The sequence below is a fragment of the Dunckerocampus dactyliophorus genome, chromosome 20 (genome assembly GCF_027744805.1).
Source record: "Dunckerocampus dactyliophorus isolate RoL2022-P2 chromosome 20, RoL_Ddac_1.1, whole genome shotgun sequence".
Classification (NCBI taxonomy): domain Eukaryota; kingdom Metazoa; phylum Chordata; class Actinopteri; order Syngnathiformes; family Syngnathidae; genus Dunckerocampus; species Dunckerocampus dactyliophorus.
This window is the reverse complement of record NC_072838.1, coordinates 16,462,082-16,484,804: the sequence shown is the minus strand read 5'-3', so window position 1 is coordinate 16,484,804 and position 22,723 is coordinate 16,462,082. Positions and strand designations below refer to the sequence as shown.

At 44.9% G+C, this 22,723-nt stretch overlaps 4 protein-coding genes and 1 non-coding gene across 6 annotated transcripts; all 5 read left to right on the top strand.

Annotated features, from left to right (window-relative positions):
* The first annotated feature begins 1,876 nt into the window (after window positions 1-1,876).
* LOC129173364 (extracellular matrix protein 1-like) lies at window positions 1,877-2,703 on the top strand. Its single transcript, XM_054764194.1, has 3 exons — window positions 1,877-1,960; window positions 2,024-2,277; window positions 2,346-2,703. The coding sequence occupies exons 1-3, from the start codon at window positions 1,891-1,893 to the stop codon at window positions 2,547-2,549; spliced, it is 528 nt and encodes a 175-aa protein (XP_054620169.1). The 5' UTR covers window positions 1,877-1,890; the 3' UTR covers window positions 2,550-2,703.
* Window positions 2,704-3,150: 447 nt separating this feature from the next.
* On the top strand, window positions 3,151-9,339 carry LOC129173249 (phosphatidylinositol 4-phosphate 5-kinase type-1 alpha-like). The gene is made up of 13 exons (XM_054763974.1): window positions 3,151-3,510; window positions 3,871-3,893; window positions 3,971-4,057; window positions 5,120-5,250; window positions 5,340-5,457; window positions 5,539-5,691; window positions 6,179-6,484; window positions 6,553-6,755; window positions 6,838-6,921; window positions 7,842-7,890; window positions 7,949-8,033; window positions 8,106-8,261; window positions 8,396-9,339. Exons 1-13 carry the CDS (start codon window positions 3,456-3,458, stop codon window positions 8,449-8,451), a joined length of 1,506 nt encoding a protein of 501 aa, XP_054619949.1. The 5' UTR covers window positions 3,151-3,455; the 3' UTR covers window positions 8,452-9,339.
* A 187-nt stretch (window positions 9,340-9,526) lies between these two features.
* On the top strand, window positions 9,527-12,821 carry psmd4a (proteasome 26S subunit ubiquitin receptor, non-ATPase 4a). The gene is made up of 10 exons (XM_054763975.1): window positions 9,527-9,597; window positions 10,045-10,185; window positions 10,263-10,377; window positions 10,503-10,589; window positions 10,674-10,742; window positions 11,587-11,802; window positions 11,883-11,991; window positions 12,072-12,203; window positions 12,287-12,339; window positions 12,419-12,821. The coding sequence occupies exons 1-10, from the start codon at window positions 9,572-9,574 to the stop codon at window positions 12,587-12,589; spliced, it is 1,119 nt and encodes a 372-aa protein (XP_054619950.1). The 5' UTR covers window positions 9,527-9,571; the 3' UTR covers window positions 12,590-12,821.
* A 116-nt stretch (window positions 12,822-12,937) lies between these two features.
* znf687b (zinc finger protein 687b) lies at window positions 12,938-21,758 on the top strand. 2 transcript variants are annotated; one of them, XM_054763972.1, is made up of 10 exons: window positions 12,938-13,038; window positions 13,675-15,885; window positions 17,010-17,293; window positions 17,370-17,554; window positions 17,630-17,806; window positions 17,889-18,051; window positions 18,389-18,715; window positions 18,799-18,899; window positions 19,072-19,159; window positions 20,294-21,758. In XM_054763972.1, the coding sequence occupies exons 2-10, from the start codon at window positions 13,689-13,691 to the stop codon at window positions 20,879-20,881; spliced, it is 4,110 nt and encodes a 1,369-aa protein (XP_054619947.1). In that variant the 5' UTR covers window positions 12,938-13,038; window positions 13,675-13,688; the 3' UTR covers window positions 20,882-21,758. The 2 variants fall into 2 exon arrangements, with proteins under 2 accessions (XP_054619947.1, XP_054619948.1); XM_054763973.1 differs by lacking the exon at window positions 12,938-13,038 and adding an exon at window positions 13,041-13,168.
* LOC129173712 (small nucleolar RNA SNORA13) lies at window positions 18,186-18,316 on the top strand. Its single transcript, XR_008567289.1, has one exon. It is a non-coding gene; the product is annotated as a small nucleolar RNA SNORA13 (small nucleolar RNA).
* Window positions 21,759-22,723: the final 965 nt, after the last annotated feature.

Sequence of the window (22,723 nt, the reverse complement as noted above, 5' to 3'; positions counted from 1 at the left end):
TTCATAAGTCATTTAAATCTTTTTTTATTTCAGCAGGAAGATGCTTTGCCAGGACCCAAAGTCTTCACATGCGAGTAATCGTGTCTTTATGTGTAAAACTACATTTTAAATGTATTTAATGGCTGTGAGAGGCATATTACGTTATATGATTTACGGTATGGAAACGAAGCATTTTTAGGGTTTTTTTCATGGGTGTGTCCATTATTCTCGGTTTCCTGCCATGGATTGAGGGTCTTGGAAAGTAACCCCCGTGAATAGCAGGGGTGTACTGTACTCTATAAACATGTATGGCTCCCATTCTATTTTATATGGAATGTTATTTTTTACTCAAGTCTACAAAGCTCAATTTTTAAAACTGAGATTTTTACATGATGCACTAGCAAGTGATTATTTTCCAAACTAAAGCAGTGAGTCAATTCACTTGTTTTCCATCTGTATGCTTCATTCCAGCCAAATCTAAACAAGCCTTGTTGACCATCCACCCGTGTTGGATGGAGGCGCAAACTGAGACTTTTTTTGATAACAAAAAGGCCAAATCAGCAACTTTTTGACGGGGTAGGGTCACGGGAGTTTACTGTGACATCTGTGAAGTTTTGGCTGCAGGAGGAATAGTTTTGAGAAACATTGGCAAGGTTGGGTCACGTTTTTTTCGCCGCACTCGGCACATTTTTCTGACTCACTTCCCGAAAGGAGAATTATTATTAATTACAACGGATTAAAAAAAAGCAGCAATTCATTGCGTAAAAGCTCTAATTCTAGCCAAGGCGCCTAACCGCTAAGACAACAGGCCGTAATTGGAAGCAGCCGGTAATCAGAGAGAGGCTGTTATTTGTGAAATTAGAAAAATCTTTATATTATATGTATTTTTTCTAATTTAATAATGATTCGGAGTGCATGGAAAAGGACAACATAGCTCTCTTTGACCACATGGTCATTTATTAACAAGTATGTCGCACTTGACTTACTGTTGAATAGAGGTAAGGAGCAAACTGCTTAGCGAGCATTAATAGCGTTGATGAATTGATTGTAGGCAACAGTACGGCAAGTACAACACGCATGAGTTTCACTCCGACAGCTGAGAAGCAACATGTTAAAGCGCACGCAGAGGTAGATAAAGCTGCTCATGCTGCTTGAAACGCAGCTGCTGCCACTGTGTGGCGTTAATAAAACAACATCAGGAGGTTGCCTACAGCCACAGCTGTTAATGCCAAAGGGCTTTTTTTTTTTTTTACCTAATTCTGTAAACCACTCGCTCGGCGACTATACGAGACTGGTCGATTAATTGAATAGAGGCGTTAAGTGGAGCATTTACAGGAAATAAACATGATTGGGTGTGACTGACATGTCGGGTTTTTTCTTTCTTTTGGTTAATGGGGCAAAAAAATGGTCTCTATACAAAATCTGCCTAGCAACAAGTGGTTGCACAAGCGTAAAACCAGGAAAAATATTGTTTTGCTGCATGGTTTTGCTACTTGGTAAATAGCAACACATAATAACAGGTTAAAGTAAACACGTTTAAGGGATATACAATGAGACTTTTGGAAATAAAAGTCATAAAAGTCATCAAAAGAAAGCACTACTTTTTCTGGCTTATAGGCAAAATTGTATTAATTCCATCTTTTTTTTTTTTTTTTACATGAATGTAGCTCTCCCATCATGTTTTTGTCAATACCGATGCTAATGGAAAACAGAATGATGCTTTTGCACGCTCAGCAGATAGGTTGGGTCTTGTTGTGTCATCCTTTGAATGTCAAGCTGACCCACTTGTTCCCTCACTTCGGAGCATCTCCCACCCACAGCCTCACCCCCTCCCCCCCATCACGAATATAAGCTGAATGCTAGTGCACTGGCTGCATTTTAGGTCTACACTTCTTGAGGAAAGATCCAGCTATGGCTTTGGCAGGAGCCCTTCAAGGATTTGGGATTCTGATGCTGATTCTTTACAATGGAAACCTTGCAGGTAATTCCATTTTAGAATTGGACTGACTGCTTGGCGATTAATTTCTCTTGCTGTTCTCTTCAGATGCCAGAGTAACGTCAACAAAATTGCTCATACCTTTCCCGCCGGCCCAGCCCACACCTCAGAACCTGGCTGCCATTTGCCATCAGGGTCAAGGTCGTCCCAGGTACCCAGACAGCATCTTCCCGAGGTCCGGAGTCGGCAACCTTCGGCGCCGCGGGAAGGCTATCAACCGCTTGGAGCAGTGGTTCACTTTGTGCTGTCTTGAGGAGGGAGAGGACCCGAACGCAACCATCCTCTGCTGTACCCGGCAAGCTGTGAGTCTAATGACTGAAATATAACATGAAATTACTCTTAAAATAATTCCAATCTATGTTATCATCAGTGGAAAAAGGCCCTGTCCCAGTTCTGTAGGGAGGAGTACAGCACCATGACTGCCACCTACGAGTGCTGCAGGAAGCAAGGAGATGAACGGTGGTCTTGTTTTGACAGTGAGCTGCCTAACCCAGACTACAACCCAACACCAGGCTACACCGCACCCGTAATACCTGCAGAGACTGGGTTCACTTTTGAGGCAAATTCATGCTAAAAGTTAACAAAAACGAATGTTTTTAAACACAACTCAATGAAATGTGAATGAAATGATGCCTTGAACTGATCAAGCAGGAATGATGTTGCCTGGGCGTACATATTCTGTTAATGTATCCATAAATGTGCCCACAAGAGGTCCCAGTTTGTGTCAAAATTCTCGGGTGGCACGTGGACACACATAAAGGTGTTTACTGTTGGCCTTGAATTAAAATGTGTACCTAAACACAAAATAAAGGTCGTTTCAACTGTGAAGACTTATCTTTTTTGTGTCTTTCAAAAAAGTTTGAGATAGTTCAATGAAAAGGAACATGTGCGTATAAAGTACTGTAGTTCCGCAGTTACAGCCTGTTGCTTCCAAAATAAAACACACATATGGACGGTAGCATGCTTTTAATGGTAGAAACAAATAAAAACAAACATGGATTTGACTGTTTGATGACTTTGATATTTTACTATTTATGCCAGTGCCTGGCATAAATAATGTGCCTTATTAGTCCGCTTAAGCAAGTATTATTCCCGCCGTGTTTTATACTGAAATAATAACACACCGGAAGCTGTATTCTTGTTTGGAGAATCGACAAACGTCAGCTACTTCCGCATTGCTTCCCTGTTTACGAACATCGTGACAGGAGACGCTTTATTGTACTACAAAATTATGCTTTGTTGTTATTTGCAAATGGCGATCATGTAAAAGTTTATTGGTGAGTTTTCTGTCTTTAGTTAGTTTTGCACGTCCGGTGCGTTTATAAAGTTCGACCATTAACAGTAGTTTTGACGAATTGACGCAACGTGTGACATGTAGTCTGCCTGTAGTTTGCGCTGTGTCGCTAGAAGTTTCCATACATTTCCACTACAAAATTGGAGTGTGGCCTTTTTAACACGCACAAAAACATTTTTTGTACGGATGGCCACGGCTGCAGAGGCAGAGGAACCCCAGGGGCTGCAGAGCTACGCTGGAAGTAAGTTTCACTTTACATTACCACTGAAAGGAAGAGATAAGAATATTTTTTTTCTCTGTGTCGATGGGACAAACAGCTAAGGAGATACCTTCTTATTTTTGTAACAATAAATAACAACAAAAAGTGCCATGAAGAACTCCCTTGAGGAACAATAACATTCTTAACAAAAGTTTTGATGTGGCAAAGACTTGCAGAGTGGGTTCTACTTTCTGATGGGTAATAGGAAGTGAGCAAGGTGTGTCTGCATGTTTGAGCCACAGCCCAGCACATTGTTTTCTTTCCATATGAGGCATGTGATTCCTTTCCCCCCCCCCAATTCTCTATAAATAACCCCAGACTGTTTCCCCATTTTTCCTCCAGATTCAACTGAGGGCACGAAAGAGGTAACACATATTGTAATGACACATTTGCAGAGTGTGTGTCGTGGCAAACGTGTCAGCTATGTTGTCCTTACTGATAGATTCCAGCAGTTGGTCCCGCTGCGGTGGCGAGGAAAACCATTGGTCACCGTGGAGTGGATCAGAGTGGGGTGACTGTGTACAAAAAGGTGAGACGTTAGACCACATTGACTGATTAATGTCTAAAGGAATGAGCCTTCACAATCATGGCCTTGATTATAGTTATAGTTAGTTCATTAAAGGCACATTGAATGGAATGTTTTTACGCATGATATACCACTGCTTGCACTGATGTTGTTCTTGTTGCCTTTTAAAAGTAAAGTGAGGACTACAGATTTAAACTAGCAGACTTTATATTTTATGTTGTTTTGTGTTTACATTTAATACAGATGTTGATCAATGTGAGGCTCTGTCCCTTTTAAATAAATTAAGAAAACAAGCACAAGGGTTTGGAAATAAAAATGTCTTGTTTCATTTTATTCTTTGTTTTTTTTTTTGGGGGGGGGGCCTCTGCACATCTGCGTGGCACCTGTAAAGCTGATTTATGGAGTTGGAAAACCGAGGAAAAAGTAGCTAAGAATTTGCCCAAAATAATAATTTTAGAAAATTCGACAGTAAATATCAATATGTTTGACATTTATTTCTTATAGAAATATACAAAATATTATTATTGTCATTATAATGTATTATTTGTGAGAAAAATAGATTGTTATGAATTTGTACACTTTACCTCCTAGGTTCCCCAAGTGGGGTACGCGTACCCCCAGGGGTGCACCAATTGTCACAGGGAGCACGTGAATAAAAATGAAAAACAATTGGCGCCTAACTCTCACAATTGCGAGCGTGCCTGAGCGCCTCACGGCGCAAAGAGAACTGAGCAGAAAGGAGACAGAGCACGAAGTTGTTCATTGCTGTGCGCATTATGTGAACAAATAAGTAAATTGGATTATTATTTTGTAAATTACGAGTGTTTGCTCTTGAAGACTTCATTTATATTATGCATTATATCATACATGGCTTCATTTTGGGAACCACTACCTTACCTAAACGCCTGGTACTCTCTGCAGTTCATTCAATAAAGTCCTCCCGCCCCCTATCGGAGAGAATAGGGTAATTAACGATACATACTGTGAATGTTTCTTGTGTGTGGTGTGTTTACCTGCCAGTGTAGCCTGTCCTCTTAAAGCTTACTATTCCCTTTTATCCTCAAGACGCCCTCCTGGGCCCTGCAAGGCTCCATCCAGTTGGGCATCACCCACACCGTGTGCAGCTTGGCACAGAAACCCGAGAGAGACGTGCTGCTGCAGGACTTTGAAGAGGTGGAGACCATCTACTTCCCTGAGTGGGTCGCCTGAAATATAAGATCTAAGATAAGTTATATGTGCAGTAAGTGTCATTTGTGGTCTAATGCTGTCTTGTATTGCTTGCCAGTGAAGGCAGCAGCCACACACCCGCACACCACTATGGAGACTTCACCTTCAAGACCTACGCCCCGATGGCATTCCGCTACTTCAGGGAGATGTTTTGCATCCAGCCTGATGACTACATGGTATTTTTATTTATTTGTTTTTACTGCATTAAAACAACAAAGCAGAGACGTGTGTTCTTGACTGCTGCGTGGCGGCTCCAGTGTTCTCTGTGCAGCGAGGACCTTATTGAGCTGTCTAACCCGGGAGCCAGCGGCTCACTCTTCTACCTCTCCAACGACGATCAGTTCATCATTAAGACGGTGCAGCGCAAAGAGGCCGAATTTCTGCAGAAGCTCCTCCCGGGATACTTCATGGTAAGACGAGCTTGCACATGGAAGCCATATTGGATTCTGCAGTATATTGCAGGCAGGATATGAGGGACTACTTTTAATTTGGTAAGAACTGTAATTGAATTTGGTGTAACTGTGCTTTAGAATTACACCATATACACTTTATTTAAAAAAAAAAAAGTAGAATCCTCCTTTGTAATGTTCTACAGTGGTCCCTGTTCAATTTTATTTATTATTTTAAATGTCACATTCCCTTGAAAATGGACACCAATGCATTACATTTAAAGTCTTTTTTATAGTCTGATGTTTTTCGTGTGTACATTTAGTGAAAGAACTGGGCCAAAAGTGGCATCTCTTTCTTAAATTTTGACAACTGTTCGACATTTTTGTCAACAGGTTGATGAATGTGTAATTTCCCAACTGAGCCACTAGGTGGCGCAAATACGATAAGCCCCATCTGCATCCAATTTCAGCAACGTGTCTTCTTTGCCCCCATTGTACCATCCTCCAGAACTTGAACCAGAACAAGCGCACCTTACTGCCCAAGTTCTACGGCCTCTACTGCATCCAGTCGCGAGGTTCAAATTCAAACATCCGCATCGTGGTCATGAACAACCTGCTGCCCTCCTCCGTCCAGCTGCATCTCAAGTTCGACCTCAAGGGCTCCACCTACAACCGCCGCGCCTCCTCCAAGGAGAGAGCCAAGACTTTGCCCACCTACAAGGACCTGGACTTCTTGCAGGACATGCCGGAGGGCATGCTGCTGGACGCCGACATGTACAACGCTTTCTGCAAAACAGTCCAGAGGGACTGCCTGGTGAGAAGCGATAAACATTAGACCCTGGTATTTCCTTGTGTGCTCATGTACCTCCATGCCATGGTCAGGTCTTGCAGAGTTTTAAGATCATGGACTACAGTCTCCTGGTTGGTATTCACATCATCGATCAGGCCAGTCGAAAGCTGGCGCAAGGGGAGTCAGCGGCCGCCCCGAGAAGGAAGCCGCAGAACCAGAAGTTCTTGTACAACACGCCCATGGAGGCCATCCAGGCGGAAGGAAGGAGCCTGGGCTCGACGGACAGCGACGATCCGTGAGGATGTCAACAGAAAATAAAGAAATAAGTTGACAAAATGTCTTATTATTATTATTATTATTATTATTATGTCTGGCAGCACGGGAGGGATTCCAGCACGCAACTCCAAAGGCGAAAGACTGCTAGTGTACATTGGCATCATTGATATTCTGCAGTCATACAGGTGAGCATGACTTTCACCTTTTCCTGTGTTTAATTTGTCTTTATGGGTCATGCAACTGCTGTACAGCGGAACCTCCAAAGTCAAACACAATCTATGGCATGACTTCCGAGTTCCAAATGATTTTTGTGAATGAATTTGCCGTACAGGAATTTTTTTCCAGGGTTAAACGATCCAGCATAACTAGAGATGCTAGACGATATTGGCTTTCTTGCTGATATACCCATAATGTTAGGCACTTCATTACCGATATCAACCAATAGCAGCTCTTCCCTCAAACTCGTGCCAGGTCCCCTCTGGTGTGTGATGACGTGAATTAACACATTATGATTCTTACTGTGGTGCCATTGGATGTATTTCACAAATAAACACTGCAAAATAAGACAAATACTGTAGTATGCAATACAAGTTATAGAAAAAGCGCCATATTTTGTGTCTCAACAAAAGGTGAAAAAAATCATAACCATCAATATTCAACAAAAATATCATGTCCTCCTACTATCAACAAGTAAGACAGGTTAGTCTTAAGTAATGGTGGCAACGATACAATTTAAAACGCTGCACATTTGGATATTACTGTGTAACTCACCTCATGCACCACCTGCAAGTAAAAACCACATGTTGGAAGCGCGATCGTGATGGCAAGCGGAGGTAGCATTTTTGAGGTGGTACTGGGTGTAAAAGGTTTCAGAACCATTGGTGTAGTGTATAATTACAGTGGATTTGCATGAAGTCTTATGGATTTGTCACTGTAATTTGTATTTCTGGCTCTATGGTTATCGTCACACTATTTGTGCCATTACTAGTACTCTTCTGTGACGACCTGAGAATTTTGAGGAATACTTTTTTGTACATTTTGTGTGAACTCCAAATGGTTCAACTTTTGAGTGTTCCACTCTAATGTGTACGTTTTTGTCTCTCAGGTTTATCAAGATGCTGGAACACACGTGGAAATCTCTGGTTCAAGATGGGGTATGGCGCCTTTTACAAATCTAATAAATACATCATTTTATTATTATCACTCTTTCAGGATACAGTGTCAGTGCACAGACCGGGTTTTTATGCGGAACGATTCCAGAAGTTCATGTGCAACACTGTCTTCAAGAGAGTCCAATGTAAGAACTAAACATAATGAACCTCCCCTTGTTTTCTTGGCCGCTCAGTGCCTTTTTATCTTTTATTTACAGTAAAGACATCCCCTTCCAAGAGGCGACACAGCACTCTCAGGAAGTCGGACAGCGCCGGAGCTCCGTCGGCAGAAGCGAGCAGCAGCAAAAACCAGAACGAGCAGCCCGTCAAGACCCAAAAGGAGAACGGCAAAGAAGGCGAGGGCCAAGACAACGGTAAGATGGTTTACATTCAGCCCTTCTGGCAGGTTCCAGCATGCAAGGTAGTTTCCATAATAAAGTCTTGGAATGTTTTATCTGCTTGTGCCACTGAATCTTGAAGCCTGTCTTCTTTTTGCTTGGTTGGACAGGTGTAAAAGTGGCAACTACATCCAATGCAGCCAGTGCTGAGAATGCAACAAGCTGATCTCCTCATCCAAGTGTGCTGATGAACATTACAAATACATTCAGTCATTCTAACCTTTTTTACTGCACTTTGATTCCGTGAGAGCCTTAAGATAGCGCTGTAGCTTGATGTAAGACTGTTGCTTATCTCAGAGGAATGGTTTAACGCCCAATCAAAGAGTATTCCTGCCCTTGGTGTAATTAGCTAAGGCAGACAAGACGTTATATGGTGTTAGACATGGACTCATTGAGTGACGACTTGCTTTATTTTTGCCTCTTAAGCCATGTAGGGGAAAAAATAAATGGACCAAGCTAGCAATATTCACATGGAAAAAGTGCCGAGATTGAATGCAAGTTATTATGAAAGTGCCTAAAATAACCAAATATTATCTATACATTGGAAATAATGTATACAATGCACTAAAAACAACTGCATTCCACATTTAGGCTTACATAGTTTCTATATGTACATATCATGTTTGTTTTATTCCAGTGTGAAACCTTTAATCATCTTAAATTCATATGTTTACAATTTTAATATCTGTAAACACTGTTGTGTTACTAAAGGTACAAAATTTACTGTACATACAATAACATTAAGGAGCAGTTATTTATTGAGTCGTTCTTTGAATGCTATGCAATGCAATGTTTTGTTTACGCAATTTAAAGGCTTTGGAAAGGGTGCAATACATTAAGTTGATTGAGAGAATAATCAATATTTGGGGTTATGACTAATTTATCCTGTAGAAAGTGCCTTATTTTACTATATGGACCTAAATATTTATTACAGTGTATTATTGTATTCTTGCTCATCTTTTTTAAATGTATGCTTAACACTGTGACGGTATTGAACATTTGACTTTATATTGCATTTATGGTACTTTGTAAATAAAGTTGCATTGACTTTTCATATATGTCTTTTTCTCTCTTGATTGATTTGGACTTACTATTGTTTCATAAATGTTGTTGAATACATTTAATATTCTGCATCATATCATATAGTAAGTATTTTTAAAGCTCGTCCACCAATGACTTACAAGATGTTACACAATGTGGCCAATCAGTAGCAACCTTGCTCAGTCACTGTCCAATAGGACGTGGGCTTGTATGAACACAGCAGACAGGAACAAGAAGTTTCCAAAATGGGGCTGGAAAGTACTATGGTCTGGTAAGGAGGATATTTATCTACTTTTAAGTCAGTTGATCGCCTCTAAACGACTCACGTAAGTAGATTGATATGAGATCAGGTTCTTCATACGTCGTAGCTTTAAGTTCGGTGTTAATAAGTGGCGTTAAATGTCACAAAGCCGCAGCGGCTGAGTCATTTAGCTAATGCTAGCGGAAAGAGAGATGCTTTGTCAACAAAGTACATGTTTATTTTGTCACAGTTCTGTCGCATTCAGGAATATTCAACATTTTACATTATTCAATTGAAATTCTAAACTGACAATACGGCTGTCATTGTGAAGTCACTGCATGGGGAGAATGATTTTTACAGATGGTCACCCCTGTTAGCCTCAGCAAGTGATGCACACTATACTATTCAGACTTTGAACGCAACATAGCGTTCTTGATCACTGTTAGAGTTTTTATAAAATGAATGTTTTGTCCCCAGCGTGGACAACAGCGAGTACATGAGAAATGGAGACTTTCTACCAACGAGGCTGCAAGCTCAGCAAGACGCCGTCAACATTGTTTGTCACTCCAAAACACGAAGTAATCCAGAAAACAACGTGGGCCTCATCACCATGGCAAAGTAAGTGACTCCTTATAGTATCCATTTTTAGTACACATGTAATGGATTACTGATTTTTTGTCAATGTTGTGCCCCAGTAATTGTGAGGTCCTGACCACACTGACACCAGACACTGGCCGCATCCTGTCCAAACTCCATGCTGTCCAGCCCAGAGGGAACATCTCTTTCTGCACGGGCATTAGAGTGGCGCATGTGTGTGTTTTTAACATCAGCTTTAATATAAACGTGTTGTGTGCACCGGCACTAATAGCGTGTGTGTGTGTGTGTGTGTGTGTGTGTGTGTGTGTGTGTGTGCGCGCGCGCGCGCGTGTGCGCAGCTGGCCTTAAAGCACCGACAGGGTAAAAACCACAAGATGAGGATAATCGCCTTTGTGGGGAGTCCTGTGGAGGACAACGAAAAAGAAGTTGGTTGAAGTCAAGCATAACAGTTCATGTTGTCACAATTGACTTATTATTTCTCTTTTTTTATGTCCGTCTTGCTTGTGCAGCTTGTTAAGTTGGCAAAACGCTTAAAAAAGGAGAAGGTGAATGTGGATATTATCAACTTTGGAGAAGAGGTAAGTAAGGCGTAGGAGGAGTATTTTTATAATACATTTACATGACATAAATATAGCACACTATAGTTCCTTACACTGGCCAAGTGTGGTTATTCATGAAACTACAGAAAATTCATTTTTAATTATATTTAATAGTCTATATAATAAATATTTCAAGTAATATATTACAAGTAGTATATTTATTTGTAACTAATAATACTCAATACACAAAGTACCAGGTAAATACATTTTGGTACTTTTATTTTTCCACCAAAACATCAAATATTCAACTCTATTATATGTACTGTAATATTGTAATAACACAAAACATTTGTCTATAATAGAATGTGAATTATATATTATTTACTTCAATAGAGTACCAAGCGATATGCATTTTAAAATATTTCTACAAATAATTCTTAAAATATAATATTCTGTATACATTTTTCTATAATTAATACTTTATTATAAATTGCATTATTTACGCAACTGCAGAGAGTACCAGGCAAATTCCTTTTCATAGTATTTGATACACATTTTTAAATATTTTTCACAAATATGAATTAATCGATGTATTGCAATAAAAACCTTTTTATGATAGCTACAGAGTAGCAGGTGATGCATGTATTTAAAAAAATTGATAAATACCTCATAAAAATAATACATTATATAATTTGATGTATTTGTATAATTACAATTGTATTATTTACCCAACAGCATAGTACCAGGCAAATTCATTTCTTCAGCATTTGACATACGTTTTAAGATATTTTTCACAAATAATTAAATATAAATTGTTGATTGTATTGTAATAATACCATAACCTATTGACGTTAGATAATATACAATTGTATGGTGCATCCAGGAGGTGAACACAGAGAAGCTGACTGCCTTCATCAACACCTTAAATGGCAAAGAGGGGACGGGCTCCCACCTGGTCACGGTGCCGCCCGGGCCCAGCCTGGCGGACGCTCTGCTGTCCTCCCCCATCCTGGCCGGAGAGGGAGGCTCCATGATGGGTCTGGGCGCCAGTGACTTTGAGTTTGGTGTGGACCCCAGTGCTGACCCAGAACTGGCCCTGGTAAGTGTCGAGACAGTGCAGTTAACATCTTAGGAGCTGATTCACGATGTTGTTGTATTCCCCTACCATGTCTTCCGTAGGCGTTGCGTGTTTCCATGGAGGAGCAGCGACAGAGGCAGGAAGAGGAGGCCCGCAGAGCCGCTGCAGCTTCAGTGGCTGAAGCTGGCATGCCCGCAGCCAGTGCAGATGGTACTTGATCACCCTGTGGAGAACAGTGAGACACTCATTCATGTAACAGCAATGGAATGATTATTGTTGTTTTTCTGCAGAATCAGAGGACGCTTTACTAAAGATGTCTGTGCCTCAGCCCGAGACGGGGGCAGCCGTGCTTCCCGACTTCAGCAGCATGACCGAGGAGGAGCAGATAGCCTACGCCATGCAGATGTCTCTCGCTGGAGGAGGTGAGCTGCACTTGTGGCAGAAAGCACACACAGTTCACCAACCCTGCTGTTTAAAGTCTTAAAAATGTCTTACTTGTGAACAGAATATAGTGAAATGGACACAACAGTACCAATGGATGCTACAGAATCTGTCAAGGCAAGTAAGGTTATGTTGTTTATGTCCTGTGTGCCTTTCATGCTCCTCCTCATAAATCATTGTCTCCGTTACCTGACAGGAGGAAGATGATTATGACGTGATGCAAGACCCAGAGTTCCTGCAGAGTGTCCTGGAGAATCTTCCCGGCGTGGACCCAAACAACGAAGCCATCCGCAATGCCATGGGCTCTCTGGCCTCCCAGACGGGCAACAAGCCCGATGGAAAAAAGGATGAGGAGAAGAAGAAATGAGGGAAGCGTAATGGTGGACTATTACATCAGAAACTGACTGTCATTTACCACCCTTTTTTCTGACACTCAAAAGCACCCCAATAAACAATTGCTTCTGACTGCAGTCACATTTTCTGTACATTGTAGTTAACTAATTAATTTTAAAGATTAGTGATGCAAATGTCATTATTAACCTCACTTTTGTTTTTTGCAATAAACGTGGAGTATTTCAACAGTGCCAATTGACATTTTCCTTTTCTTTCTTCTCTCGCACAAATAACAAATGTGGTATTAATTCTTTGTAATATAAGATGAGTAAAAGTGAAATGTAGCGTATTAAAAACAATACGTGTCTTTGGGTCCATGCATTTTGACGCCAACAGCCTGGTTGGACGTATGTGGTCACGTGACGGGAAGCGCCGCATTTTCAGCTGAAAACGAGCTCGGATAGTCGGAAATCGCACATCCAGGTAAACAATCAAAATGCATGAACTATAAAAACGACAATCCTCATCCCTGTCATCACTTTCTGCGCCATCGTCGACCCGGCAGTCTGCGGGTTGCAATCGCTGTCACACCATTCCTCAGCAAAGCGACCCGGTTTGCCTTTTTTCCCCTTTTTAAATGGCGAACGCTAGCTCGTTAGCTCGGTGACCCCTTCTCTCCGTCTTGGCTGGAGCACAGCGGCCAGCTAGCCAGCCTCAGTCGGGAAAAGGGATATTGTTAGCGCCGAGGAGCCGACGCTGCTATGCTCGAATGGTCACTCAAATGCTAACCATGTCGATGACAAATATGCACTAAAACCATGAAAGCAACCATATTGCCCATTCATAGTACATTTATTGTCGGACCTGTGAGGCGAAGGAGGGGTTTGGTTGTTAGCGCGCTAGATTGCTAAAGCTAACGTATCAGGAATCATTGCATCTTAGCTAGCTAGCATCAGCGATAACGCTGGCCTGCTCTGCCCTGTCACTTTATGTCAAGCATAAGTGTCATTTTCCAACGCCGAAGGTTGTTTTTCCTTGTTGTCTGGTCGCTTTATGTACATTATTACATGGCAGGCTAAGAAACAATATACAATTTGGCTAACTGTTTTGTCTTTACAGGCGTTAATCCCGTTATGGGGGACATGAAGACCCCAGATTTTGATGACCTGTTGGCGGCGTTTGACATTCCCGACATAGATGCCAAGGAGGCCATCCAGTCTGCCCCAGATGAGGCGGAGGGACCCCACACAGCCACCGGGGCGCCTTTGGGAAAGACAGACAACGTGGTGGGGTCGTCCATGAGCCCCTCGGACTCCCAGGGGGACACCTCCATTGTTAGTGTGATTGTCAAAAATAAAGTGCGTGTGGAGGCAGTGGGTGGAGAGGACGCGGACACCGATCAGGATGCTATTGACGTGATCGCAGGGGTGGATGTGGGACCCCGTCTTGGAGCGTGTGCTCCTGGGATGGCAGAATCTGATGTTCTCAACCACAACGGTTTTGGGGTGTCCACGCCGCTCTCCATTAGCCAGTCCAACGGCGCCCCCTGGCCCATGAATGCCCCTAAAGCGGCAGCGGAAACATCAGGTGCTGGTTCTGCTAAAGCAAACAAACAAGGGGGGAACATTTTTAACAGACTTAAACCTCTACTCGGCCCAGGTTCTGGAGACCCTGTGGGCCGGGCCAGGAAGATGCAGCTGTTGCAGCAGCAGCAGGACACGGGACAGGAGAGAGCGGATGGCCTCAAAGCACCGCTGCCCTCGTCGTCTGCTGGACTCGCCCCGACTTATTTCCCACCTGCTAAGTCGCTCCCCGCCCCGCCTGCTGCACTCTCGTCACATCCGCTGCACACGTCCAAGCCTTTTAACGGCGCCCCCAAAATGGCTGGGTATCAACACCAGCAGATGGAGGAAGAGGTGGAGGATTCCGACGCGGATTTGGACAGTCCGCTCGTGATCCAGGAGAACCCGGACTCACCTGTTTCCAGTCAGATGAACCGGCGTTACAAGTCAGACCAGTCTAAGTCGTCCACTCCATCACAGCCTAAATCGGGGGACACACCCCAGGGGACGTCACTGACCCCTCAGTCGGCATCCACTGACAACCCTCAGCTGGAGGAGAAGCATTCAGAACACGTCATCGAGGAGAGGGACTCGCCTGAGAGCCCCGAACCGGAGATGCCAAAATCCACTCCTCAAGTGGCGTCCACCAAGAGGTGCTCCAGCCCGGCTGTGGCCTCCACTTCACCTTCTGCTGACCTGAGGGAGCCCAAGGAGGAGGAAGAGGAGATGGAGGTGGGCAACGGGATAGATAAGGCGGCAGACAAGAATGCTGACAAGGCGGAAAACTCCAGCGAGGAGAAGATGGAGGTGGACGAGGGCAAGCCTAAAGTTGTTCCTGCTGAGGGAGAGGAGGCAGGGGTTGTCCCACCGGCTACTTCAGGGGCTCCCTCACGGCCCCTGAAGGTCCGAATAAAAACCATTAAGACCTCTACGGGCGGGATAACTAGAACGGTCACCAGGGTGGCCCCAAAAGGTGGTGCTGGGGGGAAAGTTCAGGACCCTAAAGGAGGTGGGGAGCGTAAGCCGTTGGCCAGCAAGACTCAAAAGACTGATGCGTCCCAGCAGCAGAAAGTGAGCGCTCTTAACGCCCTCCCCGTGTCTACACTTGCCGCTAGCAGCGTCATGCTCGCTGCTGCCACTAAAGTACAAAACAAGATGGCCACCTCCGACAAGGCCAAGGTATCCGTCACCGCCGTTAACATCACAAAATCTGCGGCTCTGCCCGCCACGCCTGCCGTGGCCTCCTCTCCCAAGTTCTCTGTTGCCGCCAGTGGGATCAGTGTGAGGACCGCCACAAAGGGAACCGTCAACGGGGGTGGGGGCGGCACCCCTCAGTCCAATAAGCCCGCCTCCATTGTGAACAGCACGGGCGCCGTCATCTCCAGAAGTCAGTCCAGCCTGGTGGAGGCTTTTAACAAGATCCTCAACAGTAAGAACCTTTTGCCCAGCTACAAGCCCGACCTCTCGGCGGCGCCACCCCCTGAGTGGGGTCTCCCGCTGCCGGCCACAGGCTACCGCTGCCTGGAGTGCGGCGACGCCTTCGCGCTGGAGCGCAGCCTGGCTCGCCACTACGACCGGCGGTCGCTGCGCATCGAGGTGACGTGCAACCACTGCGCCAAGAGGCTGGCCTTCTTCAACAAGTGCAGCCTGCTGCTGCACGCCCGCGAGCACAAGGAGCGCGGCCTGGTCATGCAGTGCTCGCACCTCGTCATGAGGCCTGTCACCGTGGAGCAGATGATCGGACAGCAGGACGTCACACCCGTCGGCAGTAAGACCCTAACTCACTTGCTGAAATATTCACATTTCGCTGTCATATCCTCAGAATACAAGACACATATTGGAAGCTAAACCGTGATGGCAAGCGGAGGTAGCAAAAACGGAAAAATATCTATGAGGTAGTAGGCCTACTTGCTGTCAAGAGATAGGAATGCTCCATTTTGATTAACTACTACGACTGTGGGACTGCACAAAAATCTACCGTAATTTCAAAACGACGACTTTTTTTGTTGGATTTTTTTGGATCGCCGAGCGCCGACGCTTCCTCCTCGCCCTTGTCGTCCCTGGTTCGATTCGCCAACACCACATTTTTGTTGACTTGTCTTTATCATCTGCATGAATGTATTACTAGTGAACAAGCACGCCGTGTTTTTGACTTGGTTGATTATCTGCAGTCTTTCTATCAATTTCTGTCAGTCAACTGTCCTTCCGGGACCTCCCATGAAGAACGGCAAAAGACCATTGGAAGTTTCATTAAAGCACAACAAGACACTGAGGAGTCTAATAGTAATAATAATAATAATAATAACAACAGTAAAGAAACAGATTTAAACTTAAGCACACACGCAAAAACATCACAATCTCCGTTGCAATTCACATTGTTTGCAGAATGCTGCAGCCCTAATACTGAGTGTTTCTGATATGTTGCCCCTATAATGTAGTGAAATAAGTAGGGATGTCAACTGATTAAAATATTGCATCACAATTAATCACATGTTGTCATAGTTAACTCAATCGCAGAAAGAAGTTTTTATCACTTTTATCACATAAGCAAATTATCTCACAAAAAATAGTGACTAACATTAAAACAGGGTGTTAGAAAAATACTGTCGTGTTACTGTGTAAATACTGTGTGTCTGTAGCTTTAAGAGACACAAACATTAGCAACATTTGTGAGCTACAGTGGTGACATTAGTCAGAGTTTCACAGCAACGTTATGCTAGGTTGGCATATTCGCTGAGGAAAAACAAACCTTGCAGCTCCCACCTCAGTAGCTGACGGGTAGTTTGCAGAACTGTGGGCTTTATTTGAAGATGTGTAGTGAAGCCTGCTTGCCTACATATTGTCTTCATTGACAGCAGGGGACCTTAACATCACTTGACCTCTCTCCACAAGGTGTCCTCTCCTCCTCCTCGTCCTCTCCCTCTTCCACTGCCGCCATGCCCGGACCTGCCGCCACTTCTGCCGGCTCCAGCCCGATGAAGGACGCGGGGTCCGCCACCACGGGCGGTCAGGCTCGTCAGGTGCGCCGCACTCCTCAAGCGCTGATGCCTCTGCCGTGCAAGAAGGCCGAGAGTCTTCACTACAACAACTACAAGTGTCCCGAGTGCCAAACGCAGTTCTCCAGCAAGGCCGCGCTGATCACACACTTCCAGCAGATCCGAGCCGCGCCCAATTCGGTGAGAAGTCGTAGAGGCGGACGCCGTGTGTGTTATAATGTGTACTGTGTTAGTTACGGTTGTTGTTCTTTTGAAGACATGCTCGCAGTGCTCACCTCCCATGATGCTGCCGAACTCATGCGCCGTGTCGGCCCACCAGAGGGTCCACAAACACAAGGCACCTCATGTGTGTCCCGAGTGTGGGGGCGTGGCCCGGCAGGCCAGTTTCCAGGCCCACCTGGAGGAGGCCTGCCTGCACTTTGCAAGGCGCATCGGCTACAGGTGAGCGCACGACTCCTAAAAGGCACGATTCTGTTTGATGCTTGAGACTGAAAGAAGGTTGTGTCATGCTTGAAGGTGCTCGAGCTGCCAGGTCGTGTTCGGAGGGTTGAACTCCATCAAGTCCCACATCCAGACGGCTCACTGCGAGGTCTTCCACAAATGTCCCAGCTGCCCCATGGCCTTCAAATCGTCCCCGAGTGCCCAGAGCCACATCAGCACGCAGCACCCCACGCTCACTGGAGGACAGGCCAAGTATGCGTGACCCAGTTCTGCTCAGCTTCCAGGCTGAGCTTCAATCTCCAACGACACTAACAACCATGGTGTGTCTCTCCAGGATGATCTACAAGTGTGTGATGTGCGACACCGTCTTCACCCAAAAACCCCTGCTATACATGCACTTTGACACGCACTTAGCCAAGCAAAAAGTGCACGTGTTCAAGTGTCCCGACTGCACCAAGCTGTACGCTCAGAAAGGTTCCATGATGGAGCACATCAAGGTGGGTTGCTCATCCTTGTCCACAAACACAACGAATAAGTCGCAACGAAAACAAACACCAGTTTCATCAAAGTCGGCAGCCGTGCTTTTTTTGTTTACATTTGAAAGTAACGTGAGTGCAAGCTGTCTGTCTTGTGCCTTTATGTGTTGCCCGCTCTTTGCCTCCCACGAGGAGCGTGGTGTCAGCAAAGGCAAACATGTCTTGGATCGGCCTTAACAAGGTTCCTCTGTGATGACCTTGTCTAAGTTCTATTCCAAGTACAAGACGTGCTCCTGTGAGGCGCTACGTAATAAATGTGACATTTAAAAAGCCATGTCTTGTGATTAATGTCGGTCAGACAGCACACAGAGGCCCGTCAGCGAAACAGGAAGCCGCGTCGGACGCTTCCGGCGCTGCCCCAGCCCCCGCGTCCAGCCTCAAGGCGAAACCCTCGACTAAGCCCGAAAACTCCGACGGCGAGGACTGGGGGCGGGATCACGAGGAGGAAGATGACGAGGACGAGGAGGAGGAGGACGACGAAGCGGACGATGACTACGAGGCGCCGACGGCAGCGGGCGCCGGCGCTCATCCCAGCACGCAGACGGAGTGGACGTGCCCACAGTGTCAGAGCACCTTCACCGACAACGACGACTATCTCAGTCACGTCAAGATGGAGCACGGCAAGGTGTGCGACCTGTTTGGTTTTTTAATTACGATTGAAAACACGTTGGTACGTCTACTTAACCATCGTGTTGTTTACCACCAAAGTTCCCATGTCGCATCTGTGGAGGGAACTTCAGCACATCCTCCAGCCTCAGACGTCACGAGAGAGTCATTCACGAGGGCAACAAAAGAGTCTTCCATTGCCAGTAAGTAGCGTCAGTATTTCACACATCGTACAATACAATGTAGATGCCACTGAGCCAGGCTTTATTTTTGGATCTGCTGTGAAGCCTTTTTCATAGATTTATGTTTAGTGCTCAAAAACAGGCTTTAGGGATGCATATTTGGAAATGTTGCGTAACACTGATATTGTTGCAGGTACTGCACAGAAGGCAAGCGTACCTTTGGCAGTCGGTTCTTGCTGGACAAACACATTCGGCTCAAGCACAGAGGCACAGATGGACAGGTGAGCCGCTAGGGATGCTAGGGAAGCTCTTTGTGGCAGACCACTTGATAGGCAACCCGTGTAGCTCCACTACACGGGTTACGGTACGACTCAAAAACCAAAAAAAACAATGATTTGATACAGTGTACAGACGATACGATTGGATCCGATACGATTCTACGGTTACATTTGTTGACAGATGTTCATCTTAAATGATAAAGTAAATCAGACGATTCTATAAAAGTGGCATTCTTCTGTGTAAAAGAGCACATCGTATCCCCAAGCATTCCCCAAGGCCGGGGCCCCAACGGAAAACTTTCAGGCGCAGTGAAATAAAATAATTTGAAAATAACGACATCAAATTTTATGTCAATTGATATGATATCAATTTTGGAAATGTGGGTCATTATTTTATTCAACAAATAATATACAGTTACAAATCCCACAGTTTTTTCATGTTTACTCTGTTCGACGGCACCTTGAACGCACCACCTAACGTTCTCCCACGCTGCACCGATAGACTACTACACTGTATTTTTCCCGTTTTTCTTTCACCTCATACTTGGTCCCGTATGCTGATACTAGGTGGGAATGCATAAAGGTAAGATGTTATGACGTCATTGAGTGCTAATGTGCACATTTGTGGTGCGCAACCTCTCTGAAAAACAAACTCCACGCTCATACTGGCGGATGGTGGGTCTGTATTCATTTAGTGCTTTTCATTTGATGTTCCTGTCCTTGTTTTACACAATATATAATACATAAGATTTAAAATGAGATGGCTATAATGTACATATGCTTTACTGATGTGTTGATGTGACTAGCTAACGTGCTGCTGCTATTTACGTCCATTCTGGTCTTCAAGCTATGGCGCATGTGCGGCAATCATCCCAGAGACTCACTGTCACCCGGTTGCTAGTCTTGCGATACCCGGTGCATGTCTCCACAGTCAATTAATCTGAGGATTTGTGGCGGATTCTCATCAATCCAGCAGGCTGCTCCCAATGCAGCCGCATCGCTCGCTTGTCAAACCGGATATCCGGTCGCATCTGTTTATCGTTCACAACCCTATGAGTCACAAAGTCAAACATTTTCTGTTCCTCACCTCATCACTTCACTTGGTGCGGTCTTGATGTTCTCCTCTTGGCTCCTCAGGCGGCCCCAGTGACGAGGAAGCGCGCAGCCACAGGCGCAGAAGGTCCAGGAAGCTCCTCAGAGCAGGACGGCGAGGGCGCAGCTCCTGCAGGCAAGCCAGGAGACGAGGACGAGAACACCACGGAGGACGGTGAGGAAGGCGGCGTCCCCACCAAGAGAACCAGGGCATCTGCTGGAGAGTTAGAGGAAGAAAGTAGCATTTTCCGCTGTGTGCCGTGCGGCTTTTCCACAGAGGATGGCGCAGAGTTTCAGCGGCACATCCCGCAGCACCGCGCCGACACGGCTTCCTTCCAGTGCCTGCAGTGCGGCGTCTGCTTCGCCTCGGCTGGCTCTCTGGGGCGCCACCGCTTCATCACTCACCGCGTTAGGGACAACCAGGCCGAGGGTGACCGCGGTGTGCCGCGCGCCTCTCCAGACGTCTCGCCCTCTGCCGCAGCCTCCTCCCCTCAGGGGCTGGAGGACGCAGATGGCAATCTGATCTGCAAGGTGTGCGGGCGGCGTTTCGACAAGGCCTCAGACCTCAACACCCACTTCCGGACCCACGGCATGGCCTTCCTCACCGCACACAAGACGGACAAGCCCCAGTAAAAGAGGGGGCGGGGCCTCATGAAGCCAGTCTACGAATGTCGATGCGGACTTGCAGGTTTTTAGCCACCATAAACTACTTTTATCTCGCCTGTGCCCTTGTTAATGCATGTTTGACTGTCTTACTCCGGACCCTCTTTGAGCAAAGCATTTATAGCGGCACTTGGATACTGCACTTGGATCCCTGCGAGGACCCCGAGTCGTCGGCCTCAAACAAGACGTCAGTGCACACACCGCCCATTGCACGCCCCTCCCTACCTTTTGTACCTTATGCTATTCACAGCCTCAACCCTCATCTCGGCACCATCAGACTGATTTGTACTACACTACACTATTTATTTATATGAAACACTGCTGCTGGTATGTGAGGATCATTTGTGATGTTGGTGTTCGTGAAGGCAGTAGAAGACGAGAGGTCGGTAGCACGTGTATGGTTTTATTTTGCCATGTAAATACATAATCACACTACAAAAAAAACATTCTGGAGTTAGTAACTTACTATGATAATGTGAATACGTGTAGTATTTGTACTTGTACTGTCCCCACGACCCGCCCCTCATTTTTTTAAATCATTGAAGTATAAAAGCTCGCTCCCTAGAGGCCACATGTTGTAATTACATATGCTGTCTCAATACGTGTGTAACTACAAATGTTTTTTTTTTATCTACAGAATCAGTGCTTGCTGTACTCACATTTCTTTTGTAATGTTTCAAAAACAAGCCTCACGGTGTTGTTTTTGTCTTTTTATATGTCATATTTATATAGATCAGTAATAGTGGAACTTCATGTTTTTTTTTCCTCCATGGTTGTGGTCTGCTTGATAAAAAAATGAATAAAAATAATGCCATACATTTTTGTGCCGTTTTGAAATAAACATGTGAAAGAGACGATTGAGCGTGGTGGTGCTTTGTGCGCTACAACCATATTTCCTCGCATCATGGCCTCCACTATAATAGAGGCCATGCTCCAATTAACTGCCAGGGAGTCCACCATTATCATAAACAAACCCACTTGTAATAGACGCTAGGTGGATGTAATGACTTTCTATAACACTAAATTACCATGACACACACAGCCTGCAGACTAGCAGACATGGCATCTGTAAAGCTGAAGTTTTCAGTGCAGTTTTAAGAGAAACTGGCATAGCATTTCACTTCAAAGTTGCATAGGAAGATTTGGAGTGGATTAATTATTTATTTGTATTAAATATATATACAGACCCTTTCCAAAAAATTAGAATGTCATGGAAAAGTTGTTTAATTTCCATAATTCCATTCAAAAAGTTAAACTTTCATAGATTATAGATTCAGGGCCCACAATTTAAACGATTTCAAGTATTTATTTGTTTATTTTTACATAATTTGGGCTTCCAGCTCATTAAACCCACGAAAACAGGAATTCAAAACATTAGAATACTGTGAAGAAATCAGCCCAAATTTTGCAGGGCATGAATGTTTTAAACTGAGTGTCACACACTAATCATCTACTAAACTCAAATCACCTGCACAGGCTTCCCCAGGTGTCATTAAATTGCTTCAGTTTGGTTCAATTGTCTCAGTTGGGTTCAATATGGGGAAGACTGCAGACATGACAACTGGCCAGAAGACCATCATTGATACCCTCCATAGGATGGGTAAGCCACAAAAGTTCCTAGCTAAGGAGGCTGGTTGTTCACAGAGTGCTGTGTCCAAGCATATCAATGGAAAGTCTAGAGGAAGGGCAAAATGTGGCAGGAGAAGATGCACCAGCAAAAGAGATGACCGTGGGCTTCAGCGGATTATCAAACAGGGAAGATTCAAGAATCTGGAAGAGATCCAGAAAGAGTGGAATGAGGCGGGAGTCACA

Excerpts from the sequence above, each read along its gene's own strand:
- LOC129173364 (XM_054764194.1), top strand. The coding sequence starts at position 1,891 with ATGGCTTTGGCAGGAGCCCTTCAAGGATTTGGGATTCTGATGCTGATT. Across the intron at positions 1,961-2,023 it reads TTACAATGGAAACCTTGCAG|ATGCCAGAGTAACGTCAACA; the intron begins GTAATTCCATTT and ends TGTTCTCTTCAG. Across the intron at positions 2,278-2,345 it reads TCTGCTGTACCCGGCAAGCT|TGGAAAAAGGCCCTGTCCCA; the intron begins GTGAGTCTAATG and ends TGTTATCATCAG.
- LOC129173249 (XM_054763974.1), top strand. The coding sequence starts at position 3,456 with ATGGCCACGGCTGCAGAGGCAGAGGAACCCCAGGGGCTGCAGAGCTAC. Across the intron at positions 6,922-7,841 it reads GATATTCTGCAGTCATACAG|GTTTATCAAGATGCTGGAAC; the intron begins GTGAGCATGACT and ends TTTGTCTCTCAG. Across the intron at positions 7,891-7,948 it reads AATCTCTGGTTCAAGATGGG|GATACAGTGTCAGTGCACAG; the intron begins GTATGGCGCCTT and ends TCACTCTTTCAG.
- psmd4a (XM_054763975.1), top strand. The coding sequence starts at position 9,572 with ATGGGGCTGGAAAGTACTATGGTCTG. Across the intron at positions 9,598-10,044 it reads CTGGAAAGTACTATGGTCTG|CGTGGACAACAGCGAGTACA; the intron begins GTAAGGAGGATA and ends TTTTGTCCCCAG. Across the intron at positions 10,186-10,262 it reads GGCCTCATCACCATGGCAAA|TAATTGTGAGGTCCTGACCA; the intron begins GTAAGTGACTCC and ends GTTGTGCCCCAG.
- znf687b (XM_054763972.1), top strand. The coding sequence starts at position 13,689 with ATGGGGGACATGAAGACCCCAGATTTTGATGACCTGTTGGCGGCGTTT. Across the intron at positions 18,716-18,798 it reads TCAAGATGGAGCACGGCAAG|TTCCCATGTCGCATCTGTGG; the intron begins GTGTGCGACCTG and ends TTACCACCAAAG. Across the intron at positions 19,160-20,293 it reads ACAGAGGCACAGATGGACAG|GCGGCCCCAGTGACGAGGAA; the intron begins GTGAGCCGCTAG and ends TTGGCTCCTCAG.